Below are 12,147 nucleotides of genomic sequence, written 5' to 3' on the forward strand. Positions count from 1 at the left end.
TGTCCTTTTGCTTCCTTGTGGCTCTGAGCACCATGATCCCCCACAGTGACAACGAGGATAGAGCAGGTCGCTGCCAGGGCCCAGGGTGCACCGTCAGGGAAATAAAAGTGGGCACTGCTTGGGTCTTATTCTACCTCCCGCTCTTCTGTCAAGGATGATGATTTCTTTTCTTTCTTTAAGATTTTATTTATTGATTGATTTTTTAGAGAGAGAAGAGAGGAAGGGGGAGGAGTGGGAAGCATCAGCTTATAGTAGTTGTTTCTCATATGTGCCTTGATCGGGCAAGGCTGGGGTTTTGCATCTGTGACCTCAGCGTTCCAGGTAATGCTTTATACACTGTGCCACCACAGGTCAGGCAGGCAAGGATGATGATTTCTTCCTGGAAAGAGAAATGACGTCTGAGGTGGATGAAGAGACCCCCAGGTGCTCGGGTGCACTGCATGGGTTAGATCCCATGCTCCGCCCCTCAGTAGAAAGGGGCATCCTCAGAGGGCAGGTGCAGGGCAGCCATCACCTGAGACTCAGCAGCCTTGAGGGGACTTTGCTGTGGCCGTCCCAACCCTGGCGTTTAGGTCCCTGCTGCCGCTGGTCAGCCTGTGGTCTTGCCGTGAGGTTCACCTGGGCCCTCGTGCCCCTTGACCTGACAGCAGTTGCAGTGAGGCGACCACCTCCCTCCCCATGAAGAGGGCCTGGAGATGTGGGGGGCGCTGTGGGGCGGGCGAGCCATTGGCCTTGGGGTCCCTCCAGGCCCAGGTCCCTGTGGTAGTGCCGTTGCACACCTGTACAGGGGCTCAGGCTCGGGCAGCAGGGGCTGGCTCTCTAAACTGTTGATTCTGAGCAGAGAATGTGCAAGATGATCGTGTTTTTAACCTCTATGCTGCTTTATTTCAAAAAGGAATCTGGATATTTTTGTGTGTGTTCAGTTCTTAGGGAGAGGAGAAAAGTGGCCATTTGTCCTTTGTCAGTCACCTGCTGGCTCTCTGGTGGTACTGCAGCCGGGCAGGGCACTTAGCTGGGTGATCTGTGAGGTGGGGAAATAGATGGCCTTTCTAATGGAGTCCCCCTAGGACAGTGGTCAGCAAGCTCATTAGTCAACAGAGCCATATATCAACAGTACAACGATTGAAATTTCTTTTGAGAGCCAAATTTTTTAAACTTAAACTATATAGGTAGGTACATTTCTTATCGAAGTAGCACCCACACGTGGTATTCTGTGGAAGAGCCACACTCAAGGGGTCAAAATGCTGCATGTGGCTCGCGAGCTGCAGTTTGCCGACCAGAGCCCTAGGAGAAAACCGGCCCTGGGTGACAGTGGCACCCTGGCCAGCGGGGCGTTCAGACGTGCACTGGGGACCAGAGTGGAGACTTCAGAAGTGGTTAGGTGATGGGGTGGGGGCTTCAGAGTGTCAGATTCTGGGGGTGCCAGTCAGTTGGATATTCTCGTGAGCGGAGGAGATATTCTGGTTGATGTTCAGGCCCACTGTTCTCAGTGAATGCTCCCCTTTTGGGTGAAGCTGATACTCTCAGGGACCTTGGTTTCCAGCTCCCACACTCCTGTCCCCTGTACCTACATGCATGCTCCTGGACGCTCCTCCTCCTTTTTCCCCGGACTTCTCAGTCAGGGCTCTGGAACGCAGTCTCTCCTCTTCACAGATGAGAAGTGACAGAAGAGCCTTGCATAGCTCTTCTCTTTCAGAAAATTTGAAAATTTTGCCTCAGAAATTGTGTCTTATAGGCACTGACTAAATAAAGGTTGGCTGCTCATCTCCTGCCTCTGACAGTGACGTATGGCTGCAGGGGACTTTATCTCTTCACAGCATGGACCCTCGAGACTCTTCCGCTGTCCTCCCCCACCCACTTCCATCCTCTCCGACTCTTCTTCCTGTGTCCTCCCAGTTCCCCGGGGCTCTGTCCCTGCTGTGCTCCTCAGACTGCCCCTTGCTCATTGACGCACTTTCCTGCTCTGCGTCCAACACTCACTCCCCTCCAGGTTTGGCCCCGCCTCTTTTCCCAGGTCGGTCTAGCAATGATAGCCTCTTATTCCCCATTGATGAGACCGGCCCTCCAGCCCTGCCGTCTCTGCTCAGGCACCATCCTCACTGTTGCCTGGACTTAATTCCCAGGAGGGCTTAGTTTCTCCCCACCCTTAGTGTCCTCCATTAAATTCATCACTGAGCTTTGATATCTGCTAAGTCCTGCTTTTCTCTTTTTTTTTTTTTTTTTTTTTTTTTTTTTTTTTTTGTGTGTGGGAGGGAGGGAGGGAGATAAGGTGACAGACAGGAAGGGAGAGAGATGAGAAGCAGCAACTCATAGTTGCATTACTTAAGTTGTTCATTGATTGCTTCTCATATATGCCTTGATTGGGGGGCTCAAGTTAGCAACCTTGGGATCATGTTGATGATCCCACACTCAAGTCAGTGACCCTATATTCAAGCTGGTGAGCCTGCACTCAAGCTGATGACCTTGGGGTTTTGAACCTGGGACCCCAGTGTTCTAGGTTGATGCTGTATCCACTGCACCGCCACCAGCAGGCTAAGCTAAGCTAAGCCCTGCCTTTGAGTGTCCACTGCCTGGACCTGACTTGGTTCAGGGCCTTTGTTTCACACCTGGGATTGTGGTGGCTGCATTCATTTGGGTGTCCAGTCTCTTGGCCCTCCATCTCCAGTCGGTCCACCTGTATGACTGAGAGACTGGCCTTACCAACCATCACTGACCATGTCACTCCTCAGTATAGAGCTCAGATCACTTAGCTGGGCAGCCATGAATCTGTGGTCCCACCTCGGCTTACTTTTCCCAGTGTTCTCTGACTGTTTCCCACACACAAGCACTGTGCTAGCCAGGGGACAGGACAGCTGGTGACGAAAAGGGGCTGTCTCAGCAGTCAGAGCACCAGCTTGGTGCTTCGCTTGCCCCACAGCAGGAGGGAGGTGGGGCCTTAGTGCAGCTCTGAGGGGAGTTCCGCAGAGAGGGGCCTGCGCAAAGCCACCCGGTGACATACTGGCCAGTTACTGCACAAAGCCACCTGGTGACATACCGGCTAGTTACTGCCGGCACTTTGCGTACAGTTTATGAGCATTACCAGGTGTCATCTTTCTGACAGCGTTCTGAGGCAGGACTTTTGTTATTATCAGGAACTGAAACTTAGAAATTAGGATAAGTCAATATTTTAGAATATATTTTTGATAAGAAATAGGATCTATGTCAAGAAAATACTATTTTGTTTCCACTGGTGACTAGAAAACTTCCAGGCAACTTGTGACCCCAGCAGAGTGATCGCTGAGCTCCCTGCTCAGACAGCTGGCTGTCAGGTCTGGTGGACGCGGCCTCTTACACCTGCTCGGTATCAGGCAGCTGCCCACGTCTACGCAGAAAGGGCTGGAAGAGAAAATTATGAATATATATATTTAAATGCTAATTGACTGATTGAATTGTTTTCATATTTCTCCCACTCTTTCAAATCTAACAGCTCTATTGAGAAAGAATTCACACACCATACAATTTGCCCATTTAAAAAGTGCATCGTTCAGTGGTGTTGGTTTACTCACAGAATTTTGCAAACACCACTGTAACCAGTCTCCCCTGTTTCTCTTGATGGTGAGTCAGCGGTAGCCTCAGCCCTGCCTGCTGCGGTGGGTGTGTGGGTATGGAGGCCAGGAGGCACATCCCTGCGGGGTCCCTGTTTAGTCCTTGCCCATTTCCAGAGTGGCCAGTCTCCCCTCAGAACTCAGGAGTGCCCACACCTCCCTTCTGCTCTTGGGCAGTGAGCACTGAGCTGGGCTCTGTAGCTCTTTTTGAATTCAGTCCTTTGTTGGTGCCCGTTGTTGTGAGAAGTACACCAGGAAGCATCAGTTAGTACCCTGGTTTCTCTTGGATCCACTTTTCCAGAGGAGTCTGAAGAGGAGATTTTACTGTTGGCATGTGCATGCAGGTCGCCGTGACCCAAGCACAGCAGCTTTCAGGGTTGACCTTGTATAAGGGTCTGGACAGGACACTTGAGCCAAGCCACCAAGGCTGTCGTGGTGGTCCACTTCCTGCCTGACTCCGCTCTAGGTCCTGTGAGACTATGCAAGGTCAAAGGTTACAGAACACCCCAGGAGCTTGTCCTACAGTGGGTTTCAGGGATTTTTATAGCTTAAGAACTTTTGGGTGGTAGCAGCCTAGCTCCACCCTGGCTTCTCCCCACCACCCTAGGGGCAGGGGAGCCCCGGGGGCCCTGTTCTCCCTGCAGACACGTCCAGCACTTACCTGCTCCCTCAGACTAGTTCTGTTCAGAAAGATTCCTGTATTTTCTCTGATCTGAGAACGTGACTAATGCCATTGCAGCCCTGGCAATGTCTTAAGTTCTCACTTGTTTGTTCTGCCTGAGCCCAGTCCTGGCTGTTCCCTCATCATCCCTACAAGTGCAGAGGGTCCCAAACCCTCCCACAACCCAGAGGATGGTCGCAATTCACCATGCTAGTGGCCACAGAATGTTCCCTTCTCTGCCTAATCCTGATTCTTCCCCTCTCAAATGCAGGGCCAAGGCCACTGACCCCCACCCCCACATCAGAGCAGTCCGAGTTATGAGAGGAGGCGCCTGGGCAGTAGGTAAAGGGAAGGAACTGCTCGCCACTCGTGGGCCAGGGGCCCCTTCGCCAGCAAACAGCCACTGAAGACAGTGACCACTTAGACTGTGGCACCCTGGCTGTTGTCAGCAGCCCGGGAGAAGACAGGCTTGGCAGGCTGAGAAAGAATTGTCAGATTACCCAAAATTGTGTAGGGTCAGGATCATTTTTGTGCTGATTGCTTTGGCAATGGTATATGAATCAGAACCTGGAGTGGAAAATGTTCTTGGGTTTATGTTTTGAACACAAAGTATAATACCTACGTTCCATTTATAGGAGTGGCAAGGAGTCCACTATGCCAAAAATGGAGACAGCATCCAACAGAATGTGAAGATAATACCTGTCATTGGACAGGGTGGGTAAGTGGAAGCAACGAGTACTCCAGTCAACATGCCGTGTGTGGCTTATAAAATGTGCTTTGAAACTTAAGTAAATAACTTCATGCAGAAATTTGAAAGACTTGTAACAGGTCAGGTGTCATCAATGAATGGCTTTACAGCCGTCCAGCTGGGGACTTGGAGCCGCCCTCTTGCTTACACTGCACAGACATGGGATCGACGTACTGAATCAGAATGCCACTTATTACCTGTTCAACAAGAACACTGAATGGTGGGCTCCCCACACTTAAAAGACTTCCGTCTAATCGGATAGCCCATGTTTATTGCTGCATAGACCTATCACATTAAATAAAAATATTTTAAATACTACCATTTACAGAAACTCTCATATAAAACAGATGTGACTACAGTTGGAAAGCAGGGATATCAGGAGCCTAAAAATCTATGGTTTGTCTCAGAATCTATCTTAAGTAACATGAACAATGGAAAAGTATGATTATGTCATAGAACACCCACAATAAAATGTGAAACCATTAGAAATGATGACAGAAAAGTAAATTACAAGGGAATTTCTTATGATAAATACAAAAGTCAAAATGTAAAGCCATACCTACTGTGTGATCTGAGTCACAAACATGAAAGAAGGAGATAGGACTAGGAAGAAGGTGTGGCAGTGGTGTCTTAACAGCTGCTACTTCGGGTCCCAGTGCCTGCGCCCTCACCGCAGCCCTGGGCTGTCGGCACTGTGACCTCTCCAGCCTCCAGATAAGGAAACTGAGGCTGCACGGAGAGGTTCCTGGCCCGGGTTCGGCGCCAGCGCTTGGCGGAGCCAGGCTGAGACTTCTGTGCTGACTGCATGGTTCACGTGCTTGGTCACCAGGCTTTGCTGCCAGCCGGCGATGGCCTTGGGGAGATGCAGCTGTGTGGGCTCTCTGTTCTGACTCTTTACCTTCCTATGTCCTTTCCAAATTTTTTTGTAGTAAGTAGATAGGGATATGATCATCAAGGGGAAAAACTGGGATAAAAAAAATTGAAGGAACAATAAGTGTGGAGAGTCAGCAGCTTCTGAGATAAGCCTTGGTCGCTTTGCCTTCAGCCCCCCGCGGAGCGAGGGCTAGGGGGCTGCTGCTTCCGTGAGTAACTGATCAGACTGCTTGCAGGGGCCAGAGTGCAGCGAAAGGGGTCGTGACAATGAAAACATGTTATAGGATTACAGGCTTCTGGTTGGTTAACATGCAGTACATTTATAAAAACAGGGATTTTTTTACTGTATGTTATGATGACTTGGAAGAATTTTGTTGTTTCTACTGAAGAGTCAACTTCTTTTCTACAGATAGATACCAAAGAGTGTTTGTAGATACTTGCTTATTGGTGGTGTGGGCCACAACCACACAAGTGCTTTCTTCAGAGCACTCTGTGTATTGTGGGAGACAGATGCTCTTTCTTAGTGAAAAACAGCTACCTGTCCATCAGAATAGAGAGCCGGGAGAGAAATAATGCATTGTTTTCTACTTGCAGAAAAATTAGACACTATGTGTCCATTATCAGAGTGTGCAATGACAACAATAAGGTATGTAGGGGAAGCCTGGGGCCCCAGCTGCACCCCAGCACGATGCCTCTGACTGCACACCTAGGCAATCAGAACTAACAGCTTTTACAATTTATTTTTAGGCTGAGAAAATAACTGAATGTGGTCAGTCTGACAACCACAAAGGTATGGTGCCCCATATTCATTCTTAAGAGTTTATTGAGCTTTTGAAAAAAAATGAAATGAAAACAGCCCCTTCCTCTGACTGGCCTGCCTGCTGCACCAGTGGGACGGTCCCCTAGGATGGTCTCCCCAGCTCCCCAGGGACCTGAGCACTTGAGGACATTCTGACAAGTGTCCTGTAGGGAGAGAACTGGTCACCTCAAATGTGTGAGCTTCACCCCTGTCTGCCTCGTGTTCCATTATTGGAGCGATATTGATGTGGGAGTTATTTCTGTCCTACTGCTCAAGGTCAGGTGTTTCACACGTCTGTCTCCTGAGGGTACATGTTGTCACATGGGGCACAGAGTTAGTCACTGCTGCAGATACTGGCGTGCTGGGAGCTTGCCAAAAAGTGATGTAAATTTTTGGACAATTTTTGAAGAACTGAATTGCAACCTCTGGCATAAATGGGTTAATGTGAAAATGTGTTGACTGGCATGTGGTGTGTTGGCCCGATCGGTGCTGTACGAGGTGGAATAGAGGGGTCATACTGGAGTACTTTGGCGAGGACATCTTCATTTCCTGACACTGATCACCGCCAGCCTACAGGAAGGGAGCTGGACTCCTCAGAGTCGCCTGACCCGTGTCTGTCTCCTGCTGTGCCCGGGAGCCTCTGCTCCATCCTGCACTGTGTCACAGCAGGTGTCCGGGGAGGAGACTGTCCCCATCCTTCAGTTCTGGGGCTGTGCCTTCCACAGCAGCGGACGGCTCGTTCTTGCCTTCTTGGACTTGCCCTCGTGTTTTCTGAGCATTTACTGTGTGAGGGCATGGTGCTGAGTGTGCTGGATTGAAGCCTTGTAACACCCCAACATAGACAATTCGTAGGTGAAGTTCCATTTTTACAGATAGGGAAACTGAAAGGCTAAGTAATGCGCCCAGGGACATCCATCTACGAAGTGGTGGCGCTGGCGTTCACCCCACTGGTGAACTTCAGAAGCCTCTGCGCATGCTGGGACAGGTCTCATGGGCGCCAAGGGCGTTCAGGGCTTTCACATGGAGAAAAGGGACCTGCTTGTACCAAGGGCTCATGGCAGGTGATAAGAGGTGCTCGGTTGTGGGTGAGGAAGGACCAGGGGTGTCCCAGTGCTGCAGAGGAAGAGGGGAAAGTTCAGATGGGACAGGTGGAGTTAAATTAAGAAGAGGATGTGAAAAGAAAAGAATTCCAGAAATAAAAACAGGCACAGAAGAGGGAAAGTACAGAGTGTGTTCTAGAAAGAGCAGAGATTAAATGTAACTGGTACAAAAGGTCAGTGTGGACAGAGGAACTGGGCTCATGACGGGTCCCTGGATGCCAGGCGGAAGTGAGAATTGTCATCTGTCGGCAGCGGGAGCCTGAGGGTGGTGGAGCTGGGGAGCAGCTTGCCGTCTGACGACAGGTTAGGTGGAAGGAGGGCCAGAGACAAGAATGCCAATGTCGCCATAGTCTGTAGGAGAGCAAACAACAGCCAGGCCATAATAAGATGATGACAGGAGGAAGAGAGAGGGAGGCCAGATGGGAAAGTGGTGTGGGGCCAGAGAGGAAAGCAAGAAGGGGCAGTTGGAAGGTAGTGGTTAAGCCTGGACATCGAAGGTGTGGCCATCTGGCTGGGGAAGGCGAATGTGGAAGGCGTTACTCGTTTGTGTGTTCATTCATTTGCTCATTCATTCTGCAGATTTCAGGTGAGTGCCCGCCGGGCGCCGGAGCCCATGTTTCTGTGCTGCAGAAAGAGCAGGGCTGCGGCTGGGTGTTTGCCGCCAGCAGAGCGCGAGCACGTAGCTCCAGTGTGGAGCTGATGAGACCGAGCAGGGCTAATGAGGGAGCAGAGACTGAGGCGGCCCAGCGGGAGACGGCAGGTGCCTGGAGACCACCTACACTGCATTGGGGTCGGAAGGATGGGCACCTGGTTGGTGGACCGGAGTGAAGGAATGGGAGGAGGGGGACACGCAATGGTGGACACTGCAGAGAGCAGAGATGGCGTTTGCACCAAGAGCTCATTTATGTTGTGGAAAAGGGCAGGTTCGGGACAGCGGTGAGGGCCGATGCCAGCCCGCAGGGGTGGAGGGGTCAGGAGTGGAAGCTACCAGTATGGGCCCAGCGTGACTGTCACCCTTCACTGCAGGCTCAGGGAGCACCTTGACTTGGATTGCGTTTTAATATTTAGAGCAGCCCTCTGAGATAGGCATGGCTATTATTATTAGCATTTATTTATTAAAGAGAAAGAAACTGAAGTTGAGAAGGGTTAAATGACAGCCTAGAGTCAGGCAGCCGGTAAATGACAGCTGGAACTAGAGGAAGAACCAGTGACATGGTCCTAGGGCAGTGGTTCTCAACCTTTCTAATGCCGTGGCCCCGCAATACAGTTCCTCATGTTGCGGTGACCCCAAACCAAAAAATAATTTTGGTGGCTACTTCATAACTGTAATTTTGCTACAGTTATGATTCAGAATGTAAATACCTGATATGCATTATGTATTTTCCGATGGCTTTAGGCGACCCCGCCAGTGTCGCGACCCACAGGTTGAGAACCGCTGCTCTAGAGGATGTGAAGCTGGGGACTCTCTCAGACTGCACTGTGCTGGGCCATGCTGTCGTCTCATTAGGGCATGCCCTCAGGAGCCCTGCTCTTCTCAACAGCGGGCGGGCGGGTGGGCTGGCCCCTCATCTTCTCCTCAGCAGCTGACTGGCCGTATGTCTGGGAGACAGCCAGCTGTCCTGCATGGGAGGGCCACGGGGTACAGGCAGCGGGCCAGCCAGGCTCCTTGGGCACACACCACAGAAGTCAGTTCTAAAGCAGAAAAGGAGTTTATTAGAAGGAGATAAGGTGGCTTACAGGTTGGACAAGAAAGCTGAAGCAGCATTCTGAGAAAAAGGTCAGGAACCGAGGGAAGCTGGGCGCCAGCCTGCTGCCCTGGGAGCAGCACGGTGGGGCTCCGCAGGCTCCGGCACAGGCGTCACCACCACTGGGACAGGGTGTCTTCACAGCCTCGCTCCCCTGCCTCACCCATTGGTGCCGGCCCTTGTGCGGGAGCCTCACTGATGGGGAACGGAGCAAGGAGGTCTGGCCTCCCCCATCCGTAGTGGGAATCGCGGGAAAAGGGGCTCGGACTCGGGGTGTCCGGGAAAGTAGCAAATTCCCAGCACAGGTCCCCTCTAACTGCCCTGCGTGTTGTTTCCACATGATACTGTCTCACCAGACACTCAGTGTGACAAGTGTCTAGCCTATAAACCTTGGGTTGGTCTGGATCAGGTCCTGAGCCTGGCGTTGGGCACACGGACATGAACGTGGGCTGCACACTGCCTGTTGGGAAGTAGAAGTAATTTGCATGCACTGTATACCACAAGGGTGGGGGCTGAGCTGGGGATGCTTCCCCACAGTGGTGCCAGTGGAAACGGTGTCTGAAGCAAACAGGTCAAGGGCAGGACTAGCATTGTGGAGGGAGAGAAAATCGCTTTAAAACTTTAGGTAGAAATTAAAGTCTGCTTTATTGCCCTGCACTCTCTCCACAGCCTGTCCTCAGAAGCCACACTGCCCTTCCACATGGGCCTCCCACGACCTCCTGGCTCCTCTTTGCCCCCTCCTGGGGCTCCTTCTGTGCTTCACAATTACTGCTGTTACCTGAGCTCCCCGCCTTCGTTCCCCAGGCCAGACCCTATTCCCTTAGCATCCTCGGTGCCTGGCTCAGGGCATTTAACACGGGTGCCCAGTCAGTGTGGGCTGAGTGGACACGGGCAGAAGGATGAGGGAACAGCCAGGTTCGCAGCCCCATGGTCACAGGCAGCTGTGCAGACACGAATGCCCACGAGGCTCAGGGGGAGGAGACACTGGGTCTGTGTGGTTGGGCGGAGGTGCGGTTTAAGGAGTGAGCACTGGGAGAGGGCACAGGGTTCTGTGTCAGAGGCAGAAGCAGATGTCAGAGCTGCGGAGGGGGAGCAGCTGTGCTGACAGCCCCACAAAGTCGAGCCCAGTGAGAGAGAAAGGCGGGCTGTCGCAGGCAGACTGCTTCTGTCCTTGACTGCCAGCAGGGCGCTCTTAGGAATTCAGTGGTTGTAGTTAGTGGTGCTTTTATTTGTGCCAGCACTGGCAGGTGAATGGCGAGCAGACGTGTCTATTGAGCATCTGCTACATGCTGGGCGGTGCTGGTCACCTGGGAGGGGAAGACTTCTCCACTGTCACGCCATTCACAGCTGGCGAGGAGGACAGACCACAAAGCAGGCTGTAGGCGGCAGTGTGGGTTTCTATCTCCTGAATTTTATCTGGGGTTCTCTTGAATCTATATAGATCAATTTGAGGAAAAGAAATATTAATGCTGTCTTTCAGATGATGAAATGCTGTATATCTCTGTTTAGCTTGTCTTTCTTTTCTCTCAGCAAAGTTTTGCATTTTCAGTGTATAAATCTTGAAATCTTTCATTAAATTTATTCCTAAATATAGCCTGACCTGCGGTGGTGCAGTGGGTAAAAGCATTGACCTGGAACACTGAGGTCGCCGGTTCGAAACCCCAGGCTTTCTTGGTCAAGGCACATATGGGAGTTGATGCTTTCTGCTCCTCCCTCCCTTCTCTGTCTCTCTCTCTGTCTCCTCTCTCTAAAATGAATAAATAAAATCTAAAAATAAGTAAATAAAAATAATTTTTTAAAATGTGGTTAAAAATAATAATAATAAAAAAATTTATTCCTAAATATTGATGTTCTTTGATGCAGACATAATGTTTTTTATTTCAATTTCCAATTGTTTATTGCTGGCAGACAGGATTACATTTGACTTCTGTGTATTGACCTTGTACTGCATGACCTGCTACACTGGTTCAGTCATTGGGAGAGAGTTGTAGGTTCTCTGGGACTTTCTGCACACACAGTCATGACAAGTCTTTTCTAACTTGATTGCATTTACACTATTTGGTTTTTGTGAGCATATGTCACTTTCATATTTTTAAATGACAACAAGTCCTCTTATGACAGTGATAAAATAGGGGTTCTTATTTTTGGATTAATGACCACATTGGATAAAATGGAAAGTTGGCAACCATACACTGGTCACCAAAATTAGGTTGAAAGAGGTTTGTTGGTCGCCAGCGTTCCAAGCATTTGAGAGCCCAGGCCGGTTCACCTCACAGTCTCTCCCTGAGCCGCAGGTTGGTGACGGGAAGCTGTGTCCCGGGCTGTGCAGTGCCCTGTAGTCGTTTAGGGTCGTTGGTAAAGAGCATTTGGCCTGACAGTGGGCCTTTCAGGGATACACACAGACCTCTGTGTGAACATTTCTTCTGGCCTGCCCCAGCTGCCCCACCCCCACCTCACCTGAGGAACCACATCTTGCAGGAGCAACGGAAAATGAACAAATCCTGGAGCCTAGGTGCTCCTGCTGGCTTCTGTCAGTAGTTACCTAAGGAGTCTAGATTAAGTGGAACAGCAGAAAGCACCAAAGGATGCCTGGAAAACTGACCAGAAATTCACATATCTCAGTTCATGGGGAATTGT

At 50.6% G+C, this 12,147-nt stretch overlaps 1 protein-coding gene across 1 annotated transcript in view; it reads left to right on the plus strand.

The window, feature by feature from the left end:
* PDE8A (phosphodiesterase 8A) overlaps positions 1-12,147 on the plus strand; it is a 155,832-nt gene that overhangs the window by 125,132 nt on the left and 18,553 nt on the right. Inside the window, exons 9-11 of the mRNA XM_066355110.1 lie at positions 4,881-4,963; positions 6,461-6,512; positions 6,614-6,656. Coding sequence (XP_066211207.1) covers positions 4,881-4,963; positions 6,461-6,512; positions 6,614-6,656 — 178 coding nt within the window. The remainder of the gene's footprint in view (positions 1-4,880; positions 4,964-6,460; positions 6,513-6,613; positions 6,657-12,147) is intronic.

Source organism: Saccopteryx leptura, chromosome 13, assembly GCF_036850995.1.
Source record: "Saccopteryx leptura isolate mSacLep1 chromosome 13, mSacLep1_pri_phased_curated, whole genome shotgun sequence".
In the NCBI taxonomy this organism is placed as follows: Eukaryota; Metazoa; Chordata; class Mammalia; order Chiroptera; family Emballonuridae; genus Saccopteryx; species Saccopteryx leptura.